This window comes from Miniopterus natalensis, chromosome 10 (genome assembly GCF_054644295.1).
Source record: "Miniopterus natalensis isolate mMinNat1 chromosome 10, mMinNat1.hap1, whole genome shotgun sequence".
Taxonomy (NCBI): domain Eukaryota; kingdom Metazoa; phylum Chordata; class Mammalia; order Chiroptera; family Miniopteridae; genus Miniopterus; species Miniopterus natalensis.
The window spans coordinates 55452871-55476103 of record NC_142090.1 but is presented as its reverse complement, the minus strand read 5'-3'; the positions used below and the strand labels follow the sequence as shown (position 1 = coordinate 55476103).

At 43.8% G+C, this 23233-nt stretch overlaps 1 protein-coding gene across 1 annotated transcript in view; it reads left to right on the top strand.

The window, feature by feature from the left end:
- The first annotated feature begins 21147 nt into the window (after positions 1-21147).
- Positions 21148-23233, top strand: part of ABCB4 (ATP binding cassette subfamily B member 4) — a 70494-nt gene continuing 68408 nt past the window's right edge. Inside the window, exon 1 of the mRNA XM_016218867.2 lies at positions 21148-21238. Coding sequence (XP_016074353.2) covers positions 21159-21238 — 80 coding nt within the window. The 5' untranslated portion in view covers positions 21148-21158. The remainder of the gene's footprint in view (positions 21239-23233) is intronic.

Below are 23233 nucleotides of genomic sequence, written 5' to 3'. Positions count from 1 at the left end.
TGTGTGTGTGTGTGTGTGTGTGTGTGTGTGTGTGTGCGCTCTGTCTGGCTTATTTCACTTAGTACCATGTCCTCCAGATTCATCTGTATTGTCACAAATGGGAGAATTTCCTTCTTTTTTATGGATGAATATTATTCCAGTGTGTGTGTATCACATTTTCTTTATGCATTCATCTGTCAATGAACACAGGTTGTTTGCATATCTTGGCTATTGTGAGTAATGCTGCAATGAACATGGTGTTGCTAATTTAGTTTCCTTTGGATCTATAACCTCTATTCTGTTTTCCATAACGTTAAGCCACCAATTTTATGGTAATTTGTTACAATAGCCTTTGGGAAACTGACACAAGCCTCAAATCAGGGAAGCTAAATGAGATGCTTTTATTTTTTGTTAGGTGTGAGGGTAATGAGGCCCTGAGTTGGGCTGAACAAGTGTCTGTGAGAAACATCCAAAGCTTAGACATGAAAGGTGGAGGGATGGTTAAAATTGGTAGTAAAATTCTCTGACATGATGGAGATGAACGGTTTTAGGAGGGAGGTGATTTGTTTATATGGCTTGACGGTGACATTATAGTAGAAGGCATTTTAAAGTGTGGCCTCAGGTACTAACCAAACACAGATGGGTCCCAGTGTGTGCTGTTTGCTTGAGTTCAACTCTCTTTTATTTTCTTAGTTCCATCCTACGATTATTTGGCTATATCCAATTCTAAACAATGATGACCTTTCTCTTTGGTTCACAAGAATCAACTTCTGAATTTAGCCAAAATGTGTTTCAACCTATTTTGCAACACACAAAGCAGCCATTTGTTCCCAGGTTTCAATAATGTCTTTTTTATTCATTTTCCTTACTCACATCTCTGTTTCAGATGCTTGCTCCCATCTGTGAACCATTTGAGCAAAGGACTATGTCTTTGCATCACTTTGTTCTTATGTTTGGCAAAGTCCTTAACATATAGCAGAGATTCAATAAGTGTTTACTCTTTTGCCCAGTTTTTGATCTAGTATGTACCTTCTTCTGGGTCAGTTTTGTCTTATCACAAATTAACATCTGAAAAGTCTTTTGTTAATATGGTACATTAAAGTGATCCTTATGTAAGGCCATATAATTTTATGTACCCATCATTACCATAAGACCTGTGACCCAGCTTTACCTACTCAACAAAATAAAAGGGAAAGCCTTAGGGAATTATATTCATAATTTTGTAAAAGAAAAAAGTATGTTTTTAAGAAATTAGAGTAGTCTGGTAAGAGTATTGTACCAATGTCAGTGTCCTAGGTTTGATACTGTACTGCAGTTACTACCTCCTATCATTCAGGGAAGCTGGAGGAAGGGTACATACGACTACAATTTTTGCAGTTTCCTGTGAGTGTATATTATCTCACAACAAAGCATTAAGAAAAAAAGAAATAGGAGAATAGAATGTTAAACTTTACTGAAATATTTGCTTCCCTTGAAAGGATAATTTGGGCTGAAATCTGACAAATGAGAGGGAGTTATCCAGGAAGTTGTGGGAATGGAGAAGACAGGCTATAAGGGAAGGAGGGACAGCATTTCAGGTATAGGAAATAGATTTGAAAGAGCATTTGAAATACAGAAAGAAGTTGTGGTTGGGCCCGGCTGAGCAAGGAATAGTGGCTGAGACAGCTGGTGGGGAAAGTGGAGATGCCTGCTTTCCTCTGAGAGCCATCCTGACAAAATGGAGTTTGGGAGAGTTTTAACCTGAGCACCAGATCCTGAGCTACAATCACTCTTCTCTCTCAGAACCCAGCCACCATGCCATAAGAAGCCCAACATACCCTGGATGGTGTGGCTCAGTTGGGGGGAGCATCATCCTGTACACCAAAAGGTGGCGGGTTCAATTCCCGGTCAGGGCACATATCCAGGTTGTGGGTTAGATCCCTGCTCGGGATGTGTGTGGGAGGCAACTGATCGATGTTTCTCTTTCACATCCGTGTTTCTTTCTCTCAACACATGGGGAAGCCCATGCGACTTGGCTCAACTGAGTCTCGCCCCCATCTCACAACCAGCATCAAGTGCCAGCCATATGAGTGGGTACCCCAGACATCCAGCCCAATCAGCTTTCAGTCAGTTCCAGTTCCAGTCAGCATCTGCCTGTGCTCTCATCCCTCAGCTGAGTCCAGAGAATCCACAGAACTGTGCAAGATCCTAAACACCATTGCTTTAAGCCAATTGATAACTAGAACAGGCAATAGCCCTTCTTAGTTTCAGAGCCTATAATGGGCTTTCACTTACCTTAAAACACTCTTGGTCTTCAAAGCATTCCCTTAGGCTGCAGTATCTCGGTGGGCACTGGTTCACCGTTGTACTCCAATACCTCTATCCATTCCTAGCACATTGAAAGTCCTCAATAAAAACATATGTTAAATGGGAAAAAAGGGGTTTGTTGCTCTTTTAAAAAGATCAAACAAAGGATGTCAGGGAGCACCTTCTGCAACTGACTTCCTCTGTTTCACATGGAACGTCTAACACCAAGGTGAAAGGCCTCTGCCCTTGGATTCTGGAGTAATCAGACTATCAAAGAGAAAAGCAGGAATGCATACAGATATGTGCAAGAGGCAAAGATATCCTGTATGATTTTCACCTGTATTCTTTCAAAAGGATCAGTTTGAGTTACAAGGAAAAGTGGCCTTTGAGTTGGAAAGCCAACGTTTTCACTCTCCACTGGGCAGCCACTTGAAGGTAACTTACTGATTGCCACTTGGTGTGGGGAGAAGCACCTAGGTTCTCCAATCAGAAGAGCCTGGGTTTCTCTTTTTGGTTTGGGTTTGCTAGCATGTATGATTCTTTGGGCAAGTTACTTATTTTCTTTAAGACTTTACTTCCTCTTTGGATTACTTGAGTACTAAATATTATAATAAAGTTTTTAGGATGCTTCTCAATACACAGAACATAAGCAAAGAAAAATGTTGATTGCCTTCACTCCATGTTTTTCTTGCTCTTCTAGGCCACCAATTCTCTTGCATGAAAAGAAAGTTTTATTTTGTATTTATTCATTTAACAATTATCTTAAGTGCCTACTGGACTAGATACTGGGAGCCTGATGATAAGACAAGAAGCTCACAGTTTAGGAGACAGGAAATACTTTTAGTAATGTGTACTGGTGCCATGATGTGAGACTTCTTGGGGAATCAAGAAGATATCCATCACTTCTGAGAGCAGTTTAAGGGTTAAAAAAAACTTCCTGGAGAACTGAGTATCTACTTGTCAGATGGGCAGTAGAGAAAGGGTATGAATGTGGAGAACGGTATAGAAGAGCCTGGAAGGCTAGAATCGGAAGTGACTCAGGGTGGTTTGAGTTTCAGGTGTTGGATATGGGGAGAATTGGGTGGTGGCCACCACAGTAACGAACCTGGGAGGCCGAGTAGGACCTGGGCCTAAAAGGCCTGGTGTACTAGAATAGATTTGTTTTCATTCTTGCAGCTGTTTATTTGAAATAGTGAGTGTTGAGATATACCTTACCCAAGAATGTCCACATTCCTAAAAAGGTATATGTGCAGTGAGATTTTATAAAAGAAACCACATTTAAAATTTTAATGTTCATTATAAAGATAAAAATATAACCCTTCTACAAGCTCCATAAGTAAAGGAAGACTAGAACAGTTTAGAAACCTTCCTTGCAACTCCCAAGCCTGTGGGTAACCCACAAGAGAGTTTCAGTGGCTATTGCATTTCAACCCTGAGCGAGACACACAGTATCCTATCATCTTAGGCAGGAAATTACTCTTTTTTGGGGCGATGAGGGGAAAAGGCAAGGTGAGGGAAGGAGGATTTTTTCAGTCAAGAGATAGAAAGAGAAAACTAAACTATATTATCAAGGGCATAATTCTCATATTTTGTTTCTATAATCAGTTTGCAGTTGTGGCTTTCTTATTCTATCGGAATTTGAATATGACAATTTCTTCACTTCCAAAAGAGTTCATTGTCCCTCTTCAATTCTCTCTTATGCAAAATATGTCTATCAGAGTGGGCAATGGCCTCATTGCTCCCACTCTTTAGAGTTTAAATAGGTGACTCAGACAGGATTTATCCATGGATTTTCTACATTACTTTGCTTTAGGAAAGCACCAGTTCCACCTCAAGTATGGCTGAGACTACCTAAATTGTTTGAAAAATCCTATGGCCACAATATTCTACCTCCCTAAACAAAAAAAGATGTAAAATTCTTTGGGGTCACGGAGCCCAGGTCTGCCTGGAACATGTGCATATAGACAAAACCTGAAGAGAAATATGCCAAAATGGCAATGGTTGGGTTAAAGTGGAAAAAAAAAATTATGGATTTCCTCTATGAGAACAACTACCTAAAAGGGTATTTAAGACTGTTGAAGGCTAAATAGACATATGAAAAGATGTTCAAAGTCACTAAGCATCAGAGAAATGCAAATTAAGACCACAGTGAGATATCCCCTCACATTTGTCAGAATGGCTACTATCAATAAATCAGCAAAGAACTTGTTGGCAAGGATATGGAGAAAAGGGAACCCTCATGCACTGTTGGTGGGAGTGCAAATTGGTGCAGCCCCTATGAAACAGTATGGAGGTTCCTAAAAAAATTAAAAACAGAACTATTTTATGACCCAGCAATTCCACTTCTGGGTATTTATATGGAAAAATCCAAAACACTAATTCAAAAAGATACATGTATCTCTATGTTCATGCCAGCATTATTTACAATAGCCAAGATATGGAAGCAACATAAGTGTCCATCAATAAACAGTTGGATACAGAAGAGTGGTACAGCACAGCCGGAGTGCTGTGGCTCAGCAGTTTAGCATTGACCTATGATCCAGGAGATTACAGTTCAGTTGCCCCAGTTGCAGGCTCGATCCCCAGCAGGGGGCGTGCAGGAGGCAGCGGATCAATGACTCTCATCACTGATGTTTCTATCTCTCTTCCTCTCCCTTCCTCTCTCTGAAATACACACACACACACACACACACACACACACACACACACATACATAGAGAGAGAAAGGGAGAGAGAAAGAGGGAGAAAGAAAGAGTGGTACATATATACAATGGAATATTACTCCATCATAAAGAATGCAGTCTTACCATTTGGAATAACATGGATGGACCTAGAGAATATTATGCTAAGTGAAATAAATCAGACTAAGGGAGACAAATACTATATGATTTCACTTATATATGGAATATAAAAAACAAAATAAACAAAACAGAAACAGAAACAGACTTATAGATACAGTGAACAAACTGATGGTTGCCAGATGGGAATGGGTTTGGGGGGCTGGGTGAAAAGGGTGAAGGGATTAAGAAGCACAAACTGGCAGTTACAAAATAGTCACAGGGATATAAAGTACAGCATAGGGAACAGAGACAATAATATTGTAATAACTATGCATGGTGCCAGATGGGTACCACACTTACAGGGGTGATCACTTTGTAAATTATATGTGCCTAACCACAATACCATACACCTGAAACTAATACAATATTGAATGTCAGACGTAATTGGGGGAAAAAGAAAAGAAAAAAGTACAGCAGAAGGAATATAGTCAATAATATTGTAATAAAAAAAGTGTTGAAGGTTAAATATAAAATGCTGGGCATTTCACAAAACTTAGGATTCATAAATTAGTCTTTTGCATATACTTCTATTCTGAAACTAAATTTTTGTGCAGCTAAATTTTTATTATGGGTTATTACTGGCTATTAATAGATGAAATTAAATTGCAAGTGCATTTTAAATTCTCAAAATTTACATTTATACCAGAAAGGCTACTTTAGCTAACTGTTTTACATACTAGTATTGCATATCAAAGCTAAGGTCATAAGTTAGCTACACAAATTCTTTGCACCAAACTCCCATATGCTCTACAGTTCATGTTTATGTTTCACACTGTATTCTAATTATTTGTTAACTTTCTCTCTGTTTATAGCTATTTTGCATACCTGAAGGTGGGATCTCTATCATATAGTCTTTATGCAATATCTTGACACAGTAGGTGTTCTCTTCAAAAGTGTTTCAGGAATCAGGAACAGACACAACGAGGCAAGAAATGGTGGAGTTAAAATCTCTTTTGCCAGTTTCCAGATTTTTCCACCTTGAGACAGGTGCCAAATATCTTCCTTTTGCCCTTCCATGTTTACTCATTACATTTCTCTCCACATTGCTGTATGTTCTAGGAGGTTGACTTCTGTGGGTTCAGCTGAGGGGAGCCTGGGAGACAGTTGGAGGGGATCCCTGTCCTTCTCAAAGCAATTTGCTCTATGTGACACTCAATATGGGTCCTGCTAACTGCTTTCTCCCCTCACCATATAGGCCTAGGGAAAGCAATGGCCCCACATTTTTGTGGCCCCAACATACTTCACTGGATAGACACTATACCTTATGGTCTGCCCATACTTTTGCATAAATCCTCTTGAATATCCTAATTTCAGTGTGACATTTCTCTCCTTCTGGGACTTTGAGTGACAAAAGACAGTTCAAATTATTTCAAAAGGAATCCACCATTCTTGACAAGTGTAGTGATTGCTTTCTAAAAACCTCTCAACAAACTCTGTACATCTAAATTCCTACTTAATGTTTAAAACCTCTTACATATCCCACCACATTTTTATCTGCCTTATGCCTCAGTCAAATTAAGATCATATGTTTATTCCAGGGCTCCACTCTTCACTCCAGTCTGTTTTTTGCACTATTTTCCTGCTCTTGGAACTTTTAGAATTACTTCTCTTGAAAGTAGCTTCCTGTATAAGGTTAAAGAGAATACGAACATTGTGTTTTCAATGGGTATTGTGGGGAGAGGGTAGGGAGGAAACATGGGTAAGCAAAGTTAAATGATTTTTTACTGTAGAACTCTCAAAATGCATCTTGTGCATTGTGACCCTCTGAGAGAGCAGCGTGGTAACCAGCATTTCAAAAACTTTTTTGACCACAGAACCCTCGGTATCTACCAAGCACCTGCTGGCATTCCTGAGGGCACAGTTTGGAAAACCTTGCTCTAGGAGTGTACTTTTAACTCCATCCTTCTCTTCCTTCTTAAATACTTATTGAACAAATGAAAAAATATTAACAACATTGGTCAGGACTCAGAGAAGAGAAGAGAAGTAGAAGACAGGGTCCCACAACCCCTTCCTTTGAATCCCTTGGTGCCTGCTGTGTCAGCATCTTCAGAGATGTGTGGGGTGGCATGGGGGGTGGCCAGGACTTCCCGCAAGATCTAGTCTGAGGCACTGATTGATAGTACCTGGCTATTGATTCAGAGGTTTTCTCCAACCCTTTAAGCCTGGATTAATTGTAGGAGCTGTTTCTCCTCTGGACTGCCTGCCTTGATTCCTGAACTAGCTGGCGGTGGAAAGGAGTGGGGAAGAAAGGGAGACTAGTATTTATCAGGTGCTTGCAACGTGGCAGGTACTATATTTGGATCATCCCCATTCCTGAAGGAGCTCATAGTCTAGAGGGTAGGAAAAGATATAAAAATAAATGTAATTAATATAATGTAACATAACAAACAACGTAAGGCTACATGAATAACTAGCTTGTACTTCGGTTTCTTTAATGCTGCCTCATACTCTTTTGTGGCAAGGTCTATAATTATTGGCATTTGACTTTGTTTTTTATTATGGAGTAAGCTTAATGCCGGACAGAGACAATGTCCACTTACCCTCGTGTATTACGTAGAAAAATATACAGATTTTTACAAGTAGTCATAATGGACTGGATGTTACTAAGAAAGTGGGAGAGTGTGGAGGAGGGAAATGAGCAAATAAGTTAGAGAAACCTTTTTGTCTTCCATTGACGAATAAAGATTAGCTAATTGGGTTTTAGAATCTCCTTCCTCTGCCTCTGCACCTCTTAGAGGAGATGGACATGAAAAATCAAGCACCAACTTCCAAGAAGATGGAATAGATACACTGGAATAGATACATTTTTTTCCCATTCCTCCTGCTCAGTGCAGCTAAAAACACTGAACATTATGTATAAAACAAGCATAAGAAGATTGAAAAGTGGAGATAGCCAAACGAGCGAAGGACCTGGGAACCCAGAAAATGACAGTGGTGAGTCTCCCATTTGTGCCTTTGCCTTTGCTTTGTGCTGCTGTATTCTTGCCTCATACACCTCAGGCTTGGAGCTGCAGAAGGCAAAAACCCAGAAATGTCAGTGTACACAGATGAAAAGGAGCCCAGGCAAAACCTCGCTCTCTCTAGCCAAACAAACAAACAAAACAAAAAGCAAACAAGCAAAAAAACCAGGAAGGGACACCTAGCAAGATAGTCAGTGGTTAGAAAACAGCTTCTCTACTCTAGCCAAACATTATCAAACAAACAAACAAACAAAAAACCCACACAAGACAACAGCAGCAGCAACACAAAAAGACTGTGGCACCACCCAGGCCCATGCGCAAAAGCTGCATGGCAAGCCTTGACTTACACATTTGCTAGGTTGTAACAAGGCACCCCAACCTCACTGTCTTCCTCCCACCAGGGTGGTGTCAGAGGAAGCTAACTAGGGGGCTGTCTTTTCATCCCCAACCGTTAGGAATGAGGCAGCTTTCTCCCTCACCTCCAGAAGGGTGTAAGAGGGGGCTTAGTGGAGAATCAGGACTTTCACCACTGCACAGCAGTAACAGGGCCACCTCGGACCCGTGTGGTGTTGGTGGAGACCATGTGGAGAGTGGTAATGATACACTCCTACTCCTCCCATCCAGGAAGGTATCAGTAGAAGCTTAGTGGGAGTCAGAACTCCTGCCTCTGCCCAGCAGGAACAAGGACCCCCTTCTACCTCAGGTGTCAATAGAGACCAAGTGGGGAACCTGGACTTCTACCCCAACTTGCAGCAATAAGCCGATAATGACACCCCTTTCCCTGCTAGAGCAATGTCCAAAAATCAAGGAAAACAGAGGTTTAAATAAGATCCAGAATCTCATAACATAATACCTCAAATGTCCTATTTTCAACCAATGTCACTCAACAGACCAAGAACTGGGAGGATCTCAAATTAAATGGGGAAAAAAAGGCAATTCATAGATGCCAGCACCAAGATGACAGAGATGTTAGAATTATCTGACAAAAGTTTCAAAGCTACTATTGTAAAAAGCCTTCAAAGAACAATTATGAGCATGCTTGAAACAAATGAAAAACATAGAAAATATTAACAGATAAATAGAACTTATAACGATGGACCAAATGGAAATTTTTGAACTCAAAAATACAATTACTGAAATGAACTCAGTGGATGGGCTCAACAGCAGAATGGAAGACAGAACAATAGAAAATGCCCAATCTGAATAACAGTGAGGATAACAGGCTGAAAAAAAAATTTAACAGGGCCTCAGGTATCTGTGGAACTACAACAAAGACTTAACACTAGTGACATCAGAGTGCCATAATGAGAGGAGGAATAGAGTAGATCTGAAAAAGTATTTGAAGAAATAATGGCTGAAAACGTCCTAAATTTGGCAAAACACACAAAGTTACACATTCAAGAACATAAGCAAACCCCAAACAAAATAAACCTAAAGAAATTCATGCTAAGACAAATTATAACCAGACTTCTGAAAACTAAATACAAATAAATTGAATCAATAATTTATAACCTTGTAAACAGAAAGCACCAGGACCAGCTGGGTTCACTGGTGAATTCTACAAAACATTAAGAAAAAAATTGTATCAATTCTCTACAATCTCTTTTGAGAATAGAAGCAGAGAGAATTCTTCCTAACTCATTCTGTGAGGGTAGCATTTCTCTAATACTAAAACCAGACAGAGACATTAGAAGAAAAGAAAACTGCAGACCAATCGCTCTTGTGAAATAAATGCAAAAATCCTCAGCAAAATATTAGCAAAGCAAATCCAACACTGTGATCAAGAATTATGCACTATGACCAAATGGGACTTAGCCCAGGTATGTAAGGCTGTTTCAACATTCAAAAATCAATTAATGTGATCCATTACATGAACAGGATACAAATAAAAAATCATATGATCAGATCAATGGATGCAGAAAAAGCATTTGACAAAATCCAACACCCATTCATGATAAAAACTCCAAAATAAACTGGGAATAGAAGGGAACGTCCTCAACTTGATAAGGAATATCTACAAAGAAACCTCTACAGCTTGCACATACTTAATGGTGAGAAACATGAAGCTTTTAAGTTTTGGAACAAGGCAAAGATATCTCCCCTCACCACTCCTTTTTAGCATTATGCTGGAAGTCCTAGCTAATGAAATAAGATTAAAAAGGTAGACAAATTTGGAAAGAAGAAATACACTGTTTTTGTTCACAGATATAATGGTACATGTAGAAAATCCTAAAGAAACGACACATACACATCCCCCCGCAAACTCCTGGAGCTAATAAGTGATTATAACAAGATTGATACAAGGTTGGAGAGGAAGCAAGATGGTGGCGTAGTAACAGCTGTCCCCGCCGCCTCCGCAACCACATCAAAATCACAACTAAAATACAGAACCACCGTCACTCAGAGCCTCCTGAGATCCGGCTGAACAGAAGCCCCACAACCCGGGAGCTGAAGGAGCACCGAGACCGGGAGGAGGGGCGGGGACGCGGGCGGATTGGGGCTGAATCTTGGAGACACAGCCGCAGGCCCACACCCGGTGCCGAGGTTGAAACCCGGGAGGACATCTCAGGGGTGGGGGTTTCCCGGAGGAGAGAGGGGGCCCAGCGCCACTGCAGGCCCCCAGCCCAGGGCTCCGGGGCCGGGAGGAGAAATCCCCACAACTCCGGGCTGTGAAACCAGCGGGGTCTATCTCTGAGGGGGCTCCGGGGGGCTGCAGGAGCCCCAGCAGCTCCTCCTAAAGGGCCCGGCACGGACTCACTCAGACACGCTCCTCTGAGCCCAGCACCGGGCAGCAGCTTGAAAGGACCCGGGACACTCGGGGGGAACTAACCTGCCTGGAATCCGGGCGAGAGGCGGAGGGGCGGCTTCCTCCCAGGCAGAAGGGCTGGCAGAGGCCGTGGCTCCCTTGGCGAGTCCTCCCCGCACACAGCCGGCAGGCAGGCGCCATGTTTGAATCGCCAGCACCTGACCCACACCTTTGGCCCCGCCCTGTGATTCCTGGAGGCCCCGCCCCCCCCCACCTGCAGCTCATCCAGGCCATTTCCAGGGGCTTTTCTATGCAAGTGGCCTCTCCAGCCTCATGCTTAGGACTTTCCTAAAATCTCTCAAACAAGCAGCAGCGGGCCCCATATGTCTTGATAAGCGGCCCCATGCCTGGCACTGGCCACAGCCTGCATTGGCTCATAGCTTGGCCTCTCCTGGGCACCTCCAAGCCCAGCACAAGGAGCAGCCACCTATGGTTTACTGTGTAGCTCATGCTGGGTGGCCCTGGGCAAGGCACTGGCAGAGGCTAACTTTGCACCTCTCAGGAGGCCCCAGAGACAGTGCACCTGGTGGTCAGACTCGACCATGCTGGATTACAACCCTACCACATCCACGAGTGACACACTCAAGGGGTGCACTTGGTGAACACCAAAGCTCCACTGAAGTAAATCCTGCTCCATAGGGGTGTCTCCAGCACAGCAGCTCTCTGGCTGTAGTTGCAGCTGGTCCTCACAGCTGATTGGTCTGGGGGTCAATTCCTCCCAGGGACGCCAACAGCAACCAAGGCTCAACTACGACAGGTCAGTGCACACAGCCCACACAGGGGAGCACCTAGAAGGCCCAGCTCAGGTGACTGGGGAGGCTGAGCCACTGGACCCTACCAGACACCTACTACAAAAAGCCACTCTACCAATTCCAGGAGACATAGCAGCTCTACCTAATACAAACACCTGGAAGCAGCCAAAATGTGGAGGCAAAGAAACATGTCACAAAGGAAAGAACAGAAGAAATCTCTAGAAGAGGAACTGAAATAGAACCAAGCAAGCTAACAGATACAGAGTTCAGAATTTTGTTTATAAGGATGCTCAACCATATTAGTAAGAGTATTACAAAAACAGCTGAGACCATCAATGACATAATAAAGTACCAATTTGAAATGAAGATTACATGAACCGAAAGGAAGAATAATTTACAGGGAATCAAAAGTAGAGTAGAGGATGCTGAGAATCAAATCAGCAATTTGGAACAGGAAGTAACAAAAAACACCCAACCAGAAGAGCAAAAAGAAAAGAGAATCTAGAAACATAAAGGTAGTATAAGGAGCCTCTGGGACAACTTCAAGAGGCCCAACATTCATATTCTTGGGGTTCCAGAAGGAGAAAAAAGAGAGCAAGAAATTGAAAACCTATTTGAAAAATAATTACAGAAAACTTCCCCTACCTGAGGAAAGAAATAGATTTACAAGTCCAGGAAGCACAGAGGGTCCCAAACAAGAGGAACCCAAAGAGGCCCACACCAAGACACATCATAATTAAAATGCCAAAGGTTAAAGACAAAGAGAGAATCTTAAAAGCAGCAAAAGAAAAGCAATTAGTTACCTACAAGGGAGCACCCATATGACTGTCAGCTGATTTCTCAACAGAAACTTTGCAGGCCAGAAGGGAGTGGCAAGAAATATTCAAAGTGATGAAAAACAAGGACCTACAACCAAGATTGCTCTACCCAGCAAAGCTATCATTTAGAACTGAAGGCCAGATAAAGAGCTTCACAGAGAAGAAAAAGCTAAAGGAGTTCATCACCACCAGACCAGCACTATAGGAAATGTTGAAGGGTCTTCTTTAAGAAGAAGCTAATGAACAAAAGAATCTGACAAACTAAATAGATCCAGAGACAATGACGCATGCAACAGATGATCATATTTCAGAGGAAAGAGGGAAGGGGGATGGAGGGTGGGAAGAAATTAACCAAAGAAGTTATATGCATATATGCATAATCCATGGACACAGTCAATAATGGGGTGAAGGCATGGAGAGGAGGTGGGAGCAAGGTGGAGGGGGTCAATTAGGGGGGAAAATGGGACACCTGTAATACTTTCAACAATAAATACAAATTAAAAAAAAGAGATCGATACAAGGTTAATAGAGCAGAATGAACAAATGAAATATGAACTTAAAAACACAGTAACATGTACATTAGCATCCTACAAAATGAAATATTTAGATATAAGTCTAACAAAATATGTACAAGGTCTGTATGAGGAAAACTATAAAATTCAGATGAATGGCATCAAAGAATAACTAAATAAATGGAGAGCTATTCCATGTTCATGATAGGAAGGTTCAATAATGTCAAGATGTCAGTTCTTCCCAACTTGATCAATAGATTCAATGCAATCCCAGTAAAAATCCCAACAGTAACTACACGGTTGTAATAGGCAGTAACAAATTATTTTGTAGATATAGACAAACTGATCCTAAAGTTTACATGGAAAGGCAAAAGACCTAGAATTTAGACACAAATACAATATGTTAGCAGTGGAGACACTAAGTAAAGGATACAGGCATTACTGAATTACTCTTTTAACTGTATGTAAATTATAAGTGCCTCAAAAGAAAACATTTAATTAAAAAATAAAGACAGCAAAGAAGGGAGATAAAGAGACTCATAAATTTTATCTATATTAGTAGAGTTTCAAAACAGATGATTATAAAACCAAGTTAATTTTGCTTCAGTAGATTCCTGAACATTTAACAACACCCTTGTATGTGAAGGACTCTTAGGATGCCACAATTCTAGGGCTAAGAAATAGTACTATGAGTAACTCAGAACTGACATCAAATGCAAACCTGATATTACTGTTCTTTTGTGTTATATTATTTAAAGATACTTCGATATGGCGTTAGCAAATATTTAAATCTGTAGCAAAGTAAAGTACAATATTTTGAAAAGTTATGATTTTAGAATAGTCTTAAGGTGAAGGGATTAATAAGCACAAATTGGTAGTTACAAAATAGTCACGAGGATGCAGGTAAAGCATAGAAAATATAGTCAATAATATTGCAATAACTATGTGTGGTACCAAGTGGGTACTGGAAATATTGAGGGGAACACTATAAAAGTATATGATTATCTAACCACTAAACTGCACACCTGAAACCAGTACAAAATAAAATTGGAGAAAAAAAAAAAAAAGAGTGTTCTTTGCAATCATCCAAAGTTGAAAATTGAATAAAACTAGTATTTTAATTTGGAGAAAAATAGAACCTTAAGAGTAAGTCAACATGAATGACCTAAAGCACAGTGACCCTAGCCCTTGCTTAATCTCTGACCTTGGCACCCTGAAGCCCTCCCTGTCTACCCTACAGTTCCCATGACCCTCATGGAGCACAAAAGTTCCATTAGGCAATGTGACTTTTGAACTCTCAATGTGTCATTAGTCTATGCTGGTGGAAAGGATATGACACTGTGATTGATAGCAAACTCTTCCCAACTGCTTCTTTAAATTTGGCCATGGCACCTTTCCAAGCCCACCCTGGTTTAAAAGGATATAAGAAAGAGATCATTGGAAAAGAGAGTGCTGAATCAGCACTACCCTCATCGTCAATGTTTTATGAATGCCTGCCAAGTGCTGGGGCCAGATTAGTTACATGAATTTTATAAGGAGCAAAAGAGGAGGGAGACCAAAAGGAAGTGATTTTTTAGGAAAAAAGAGGTCAAAGGTGGAGAGGGATTTTTGTTTTGTTTTTCAAGCAGTGAGAAGTATTTAAAAAAGAATTTTGGGAGAAAAGTTTAAGAGATTACATGATTTGAAAGAAGTAAAGACAGGAGAAATCAAGATTTATAAACTCTGAGAAGATGGAACATTCAGGCAGAGGTTGAAAAGTATTGGTAGCGGAAAATTTGGGAACAGAATCTAGGTGTGGCCATGCACAAATTGTAGAAGATAGCATCTAACTGCCTATCTTCAGAGATAAAAAGTTGAAGAATTGTTAGCCATGAGTACGATATAATGGGAAAAGACCACAAAGCATATTATCATCCAGCTAAAGACCAACTGGAGTGAGAGCTGAGCCTGTTAATCTCTCTTCTGGGAAAACTGCTGCAAATTAATTTATATTGAAATATAATATATTAACTATAATTATAATATTATATTAAATATATACTATATTTTAACTACTTTGATAGATGGAGTTTGTTTTTCCCTTTGGCGCTTATAGGAAACTTTTTAACAATATTAATTTTTTATCCTATAGATTACAAATATTGATCTACTCAATACACATTTAATGAGACTTCTAGTGCTGTGGGGACTAGAAATATAGATAAGCATGGCCTCTGCCTGGCAATAGTCTTCCCCAGGGATACTGAAGGAGCATCCAGGAGTCACACAGCCAGGATTGGAGCCCTAATTCCATTGTGTCCTAGCTTTGTGGAAACTGACTCTTCAGGAATCCCAATTTCCACACCTTTCAACTGAGAATAATAGCTCCTCGCTTGTTTACCTTAGACGTGCTTCTTGTTTTGGGGGTGGAAGAGAATGGCATATGTGTGTGATGGGCTCTGTAACTTTATAAAGCACTATATATTTCGGAGTGATTTTTGTACTGGTTTATTCTTAGTCCATCATGAGACAGAAACTATATCCTGTTTTCTTTATATCCACAAACCCTAACACAGGGTCTGGCACATAGGAAGTCTGGGCAGCAAATGCTGGATAGCTCAGTGAATAAAGCAGAAAAATATATTTGCTGTCATGGGTCTTACATACTCTGAATGCCTTCCAATGTGCTGGATCCAAATTAATTAGATGAATTTCATGATGAGCAAAAGAAGAGTGAGACCTAAAGGACAGGGTCTTTCAGCAGAAAGGAGGCAAAGGTGGGGGTGACAGTAAACAAGCGTTGTAAATTCATACATTATATAGTACACTAGGAGTTGGTAAATGCTGCGGGAAGAAAAATCAAAGTAGAACGAGGGGAACTGAGAGTGAGAGGGCATGGGATGCGATTTTTAAAAAGGAGTTCAGGGTCGGTTTCATTGAAAAGATGGTAATTAAAGAGAGACTTGTAGGCATGAGGGTTTCAGCCATGTGGATGTTTGGGGAAAGAGAATTTAGGGCAGAGGGACAACTAGCTCTGCCTCTCTCGTCTGAGGAGCACCCAAGAAGCTAGTGTGGCTGGTGTGGAGTGAGGCAGGGAGAGAAGCAGAAAACAAGGTCAGGTCGCGGAGAGGGCGAACCACTGCAGGCCACGGCTCAGGATGAATTGGGGGCCACTGGGGAATGGCGAGGGGAGGGCTGAAAGGATCTGGCTTCACTCTCGCTGCTGCTTTGAGAGTGAACAACGCAGGAGAGGGGACAAAGGCAGAAGCAGACAGGCTGCTGAGGAGCTATTGTAGTAATTCAGGTGAGAGATGACAGTGGCTTGCAGGACAGTGGTGGAACTGGAGACAGAAGTGGTCAGGTTCTGGATATATTTTGAAGGTAGAGCCAACAGGATTTCCTGCCAGACTGAGCACGGGGTAAGGAAGACAGAGAAGAATGCCGATGACCCTGAACAATTGGAAGGCTGGGGCTGCCAGCTGAGAAGGGGAGGCCTGCTGGAGGGGCCGTTTTGGGGAAAAGGCCAGGCGTCATGGTTGGGCACATTAAACATCCAAACAGAGATGTCAGGATGCAATTGTATATATTGGTTGGGAATTCAGGAAGAAGGTCGAGGCTAGAAATAAGAATGTACAAATTGTTGCATATGGATGGTATTTAAAGCCACGAGACTGGCTGAGGTTACGGAGGGAGTGAGAATTGGCAGAAGAGTCCAATGAGTGAGCCGGGGGCACTCAAACATTATGAAGCTGAAATTCAGAAGAGGAAGAACATCGAAGGAAACTGAGAAATAGTGACCATTAAAGTATAAGAAAATCCAAGAAATGTGGTGTCCTGGAATCCAAGGAGAAAGTGTATGAAAGGAAGTAAATTTGTCCACCGCTTGAATTTGCCACATATGATACGGACAAAGAACAGACCTTTGGGTATCAGTGACCCTTACAGGAGCAGTTTGGGTGGTGCGAAAGGGTCAAACTCCTGATTAGAGTGTGTTTAAGGGAGAACAGGAGGACAGGAAATGAAGAAAGTAGAGAGATAATTCTTTTATGACATTTAGCTGCAAAAAGGATGGTAGTTGGTGGAGGGAGTGAGTCAAGAGAGGTTTTTGTTGTTGTTAAGATGGAAGAAATACAGCATGTATGTATGCCAACAGGAACGAACCAGCGGGGACAAAGGAGTTGCTGCAGCAGAAGACAGAAAATAACGGCTCCTTTAGAAGTTATTTGCAGGGGAGGGATCCGTAATATAGAAGTACAAACAGAACTGGCTGCAAATAGGGGTATGGATAGTTCATTTAGAGAAACAGGTGGGAAGGCAGAGTGCTGGTTGCAGATGCTGGTAAGTGGGCAAATGTCACAGCAGGAGGTTATGGCAGTTCCCTTCTGGAAATTTCCATCTTATCAGTGAAAACAGAAGCACAATATTTCAGCAGAATGTGAAGATTGGGAAAGAATTATCAAAGTTTGAGGAGAGAGAAGGTATAAAGTAATTATCTGGGAAATTGGAAGAGTGAATGAACTAAGGAAACACCTATGACTCCTGGGCAGCAAATGTTGGGATGCACCAGAAAAAAAATCTTTATGCTTATGAGCCTTGCATCCCACAGAGTAGACAATAAACAATAAGCATACTTATTACATTAAGTGTATAGTCAAGGGCCATTTAACTTCATGGTGAGACCAGTCAGATGGTTTGGTGTTTTTCTTTAACCATGTTGTACTACGTGATGTAGGCTTGCAGTGGCTGGGTAATTTAAATTAGCCAGGGTTGTGGTTTTACCAAGTGAGCCTGATAAAGAGAGAGGGCAAGGGGGTTGCAGATGTTTGCAAGATGGGTCATAAAGGAAGAGAGCACATCAAGGAGGTGAAGAAGAGTTAAAAGGTAGTAAGATCAATGGCTGGGGATGACTGTATCTAACCATCTGAGACAGTTGACCCATGTTCCCTACCCCTACTTTCCGGCCTATTTAAGGTGGTGGCTAAGAACACTGCTTGCATTAGATCTCCAGCTCTGTCCCTTATGAGTTCTCTATTCTGTTCCATTTTAATTTTGTTTATCCCTGTGCAAAACACATTGCCTTAATTACTATAGTTTCATAATAAAAATCTTGATAACCAGTAAGGTGAATCCAAATAATTTTTCAAAATAAAGATGAAATAAATTTTCAGGGGAAAAAAAGCTGATAAAATTAGTCACCAACTAAAGGAAACGCAAAGGAGTGTTCTTCCTCTAACAGGAAAATGATCCAAGATATTGGGCTCTGAGATGTAGGAAAAAATAAAGAGCAATAAGGTGATAAATATAGAGATAAATCTAAATGAATATCAACTCCATAAAGTAATAATATTACGATAAGGGTCATAAATAGAGAAAATTAAAGCGCTGCTGTGCATGACAATACTATATAAGTCAGGTGGGTAAGTGTGATTTGAAAGTTTTAAAATCCTTGCATTGTCCTGGAAGAGAAATCAGTACCAGTGATTAGTCAATCTCTAATAAGGAGTTAACTATTAAGTAGATAGTAAAAGAATGTATACTTAGTAAGTTAAGAGGAAGGAAACCTACATAATAAAAATATTTGATTGAGCCCCCCAAAAGGCAAAAGTTAAAATTAAAAACGAAAGATAGAACTAATGGAAGAAATAGAAAAAGTTAAGATAACACAGTGGTGGAAATATTAACTCTACGTCAATGAGAACAACAACAACAGAATATCCCGGTATCCCACCCCAAAGAGAAAGCTAAGATTTCTTACAGAATGTCATCAAGAAATCCAGGGTGGCTTACATATTGCTTCCTGAATGAAGGAATAACTGATAGAGCTGCTTCGTTGTTGTCAAACATATAAAGGGGCCCCTTGATTTGTCTCTAACACGGGGAAACACACACACACAGTCATGTAGGCATGGCTCCTCTCTCTCCACCAGCACCTGCCTGTCGGACACTCTTCTGCCCTCAGATGCAGAAAACACCAGCACTGGTCAGAGGGACATCTCTGTGAATTGACTTAGACAGACAGATAGGCAAACATGTCCTATTTCTGGATGCTTTTTGTTTGTTTTTGTTTTTAGTTCAGAAGCTTCCTACTTCCTCAAGTATCTGTCTTTTTAGTCTCCCAAGATTTCTTTTATAGAAACTGTGGAGGCTGTCATCTCCTTACAGGCTACTGAGTTTTATTATGTCTTCCACTCACCAAGCCTTTTTTCAAACTAAACAATTCCAGCTGCTTTAATCCCAGAGTATCTTCAGTCCCTGACCACCTGCTAGACTCGTGAGGAGGAGGAATTCTGGTTGATCAGAGGAGACAACCCTCATGGTTATGGTAGACTGGAGAAGAAAAGCATTTTGAAGAAAAATACTTAAGTAAATTCATTTCTATCACAGAATTCCAGATCATGCCATAGTTTCAATCAACTCCCTGCATATTCTTCAAGTCAGGTTCGGCCTAGCTCAAGGTAATGGGTGGGGTGGATGGAGATATGTGGCACATTTAAGAGTAAATGGCTCCTATTCTAGTCTTTCCTCATCGCTTCTTCTGATCTTTTAACTATAATTCTAGTTATCATTTATTAAGTGCCTCTTGTGTGCCGGGCACTGTACACACATTATATCTAATCTTAATAACACCCCTGGTTTTCAGAGACTCAAGTGAGAATTAAATAAACTGCCCCAAGCCAGACAGCTAATGGATGGCAGAGGTGAGATTCATCCCAGGGCCTGCCCAACAACATCTGCTCTTATACCATGCTCTGCTTTCAGGTTTTCTGGAAACCCAAGAAAACCTTGGGATGACTTCTGTGTTAGTAAGACATAGCAGGAGCAAGGACCAGCAAGCAATCCCCTTGCTTGATTAGGAAGGAAAGCCATATTTTGTTGAGCACCTACTATATTTTAGACACAGTACTAGGTCCTTGAACCTTCTTAATTCATTTATTCCTCAAAATCACCTAACAAGGGAGGTGTTTTTACCCTATTTTTACATATGAGGGAACTGAGGCCTTCAGAAGTGAGCTTAGTGTCCAAGGCCACAGAGCTAATAAGTAAAGGCCTGAGTTTGAATCCCACTGGCGTCATGGCCTCCGTCACGCACTGCTCGGTGTGTTAGACCCTTCCTTTTCAGATGAGCGCAGAGAAATTAATCAGAAGGGACAAGAAAGCCATTCAGGGGACTCGAGTGGGCGCTCGGTGTAGAGACAATTTAGGATAGGAAGTCCAAGCTCAGAGCAGGGCGCCAGGGGATGGCACTGGAGCCTGGGCCCTGGGCCCGCTGACGCTGCCTCAGGCAGGACTTAATCTCTCTGGGCATCAGTCTCTTCCTGGGGAGAAAAAAAATGCGGGTTTTGATCGGACGATCTCTGAAGTCCCTTGCAACCCTAAAGTTCTGCCTCTCTCCGTATTCAAAGGGGAACCAGAACGTCCCTCTTCTCCAAGGACCGTCACTGGATGCGTCGGGCCCTGTGCACCCCGCGGCGCCTGGAGATGGTTGGGCTCGGTGCCAGGGGGGCCAGACCCGGAGGCGCAGAAATGGGAGGCAAGTCCGGGGCTCTCCTGGTCCTCGCCCTGCCCCTCCCCGTGGTTGTGGAGCCTCCATAAAGGGTCCCCTCGTGGGTCTAACAGGGAAACCGAGCGCCGAGAGAGAGCGAGTCACTTTTCGGGGCGCCGGCGGCCCGCAGGCGCGGCTCTCGGGGCACCGGGCGGCACCAGGCTGCCCCCGGGCTTATCGCCCGCAGCTGGCGGGGCCGCCAGGGGCTGGCGGCTCGCCCGGGTGGGTGGCGGCGGCGCCCGGCCCCCGGCGACCAGGGCGGCGCTCTGCGCCCCGCACCCGCGCCCGGCCGGCGTTGCGCGCGGCGGGCGGCGGGAGCTGCTCCTGCGGGCCGGGGCCTTAGCCCCGGCGGCGGCGGGAGGCGTCGCTGGGCCGGGACGCGCGCGGGGGGCGGGGGCCAAGTCGCGCGAGCAAAGTCCAGGCCCCTGGGTCGCAGCGCCCCGCGCGCCCGGCGGCTGGACCCGAGACGCGCGAGGTCCGAGGTGAGGGAGGCCCCGGCGCGCGGGGAAACCCGGGGCTGCGGGCGCGAGCGGGGCGGCGGGACCTCCGGCCGGCGCCCCGGGCCCCGCGACCCGCGCGCTCGGCTCGGGCGCCTCGGGCGGGGCTGCGGGGAGGCTGGCCGTCCTCCCCGAGCCGGCGCGGGCGCGCTTGGACCTGAAGCTGTGGTTTCTCCGCAGGCTGAGATGGATCTGGAGGCGGGAAGGAACGGGACGGCCCGGCGCCCCAGGCGACCAGAAGGCGACTTTGAGCTGAGCGGCAGCAGGTACCTCCCCGCGGGCAGCGCTTTTCCGTTACTCGCGAACCCGCCGCGCCACAGCCGGCCTCGGGCAGAGGCTGAGAAAATCTGCTTGATGCCTCTGGCCTTTGTTCTGCGGCTACGTTGGAGGGTCTGGCTGAGGCTCTGACCTTTCTCAAGGAATGTCGCGGAGGCTCCCTTTGCAGCAGGCTGGGGGGGTGGGGGGTCCTTAAAAGTGGCCGCTTCCTTTTGTGCAGGGCGATTCGGTGAATATCTGGGTTGTATAACGTTCCTTGTGTTATATAACTCAAAACTTTTACAAACTACTTTCCCGAACGCCGCCTGGCTCTTCACGCCGGGAGCATCGGGCATTTGCGGCGGGCGGCGGTGCCCGGGAGCGGGGCTGGGCGGCGGCTCCCTCCCCGCGCGGCGCCGGCTGCTCCCGTCCCGCCCCTCCCCCTCCTCCCGGGGCCGGCGGGCTCGGCGCTCGCAGCTCGGGGCGGGGGCCTGCGCAGCCTCATTCCCCGCAACCTGCGCCTCCCGGTCCGTGCTCGGCTCCGGTGCAAGGGGGCGCTCGGGGTCCTTCTGCCGCGCCGTGGCCCCCGGGGCCTGTTACGCGCCCCGCACGGGCCTTCGCGGGGGCCGAAGCGGGCAGTCGGCGGGTCCCGCCTTTGCTTCCTCTTTCCCTGCGGGGACAGTGAATCATTTCCCCTCAGCCTCACATGTGTAGCCGGTGGGGTTTCTGCGGCCTCTGAGTTCACGCCGGGCCGCCCAGAAGGAACTGCCCCGCGCCGCGGAGCCATCGCCCGGGCAGATTTATCAGGCCCCGCGCTGCCCTCCAGCTGTCCGGGGCCTGATTAGCCAACGGAAAGGCGCCTATCTGATGCTGAAACCCGAGCGAGTGTCAGCCCGTTAGCTGCCTACGGTGACGCCGCCCCGCTCCCTGTGAGCACCGTGACGCTCCTTCGCAGACGGCTTAGCCGGCCGCGGAGTGGGGAGCCCAGGGGCGCGGGGATTTCTCCCCAAAGGCGTGGTGTTCACCAGCCCGCAGTTTAGCCTGGGACCGACTGTGAATCTATAAATAGACGGCGTTCTCGCCAGGAAGGCTATTTATGTGTTGCCTTGGCTGAACATCTGATACGTGTACAAAGGAGCTGTCCCTGCAAAAAACGCAAAAAATAAAAAATGCAGTAACGCTCGGGAACCTAAGGAGGTTCTCAGAAATGGGGTTTGCGGAAAACTATGCAGAAGAGAAATACAGAAAGTTAATTATACAATAAGACTGTAAGATTCTGAGATTAAATGTAATGAGACTAATTTTTATAAAAGGCAGACCAAAGCTCCTACATGCGGAGGAAGTTAAGCTCACCTCAGTTTTCTAGGGGAAATGGAAACTTAGTTATATGCTTCTTCCAATCATGCTATTGCCTGTGGCACATTCTTTTAGACATATTGAGTGGGGGATGTCTGTCCTTTGATTTTAGCTAAATAATTTGAGATCAAGTTTTATGAATTAACTTTATCATCTACCTGGAAATTTAAGCTAAGTAAGTGAATTTTAGGTTAAAAAAGAAAATCTCCACCCTCACAGAATTTACATTATTGTATGGCCGACAGACATAAGCAATACACATGCTAAATAAGTAAACTACAGCAAACTTTAGAAGGTGATGAATGCTACAGGGAAAAAACCACTAATTATGGCTAAGGAAGTCAGTTTGCAATTTTAAAGACAGTGGTTAAGGTAGGTCTTATTTAGAAGGCAATATTTGAACACAGATGTGAAAGAAATGAGAGGAGAGGGCAGTGTGGGTGTCTGAAGAGAGCATTCCTGGCAGAATTATCTGACAGTGTAAAGACCCTGCGATGGGATAATGTTTGCTGTGTTCACAGAACAGCAGAGGGGCCAGGGTGGTTGGAGCAGAGGAAACAGGTGGTGGTGGGAAGTGTGGCCAGAGAGGCAACAGGAAACTGATCGCGTAGGGCCCTAGAGGCCAATGTAGGGTTTTGGATTTTATACTT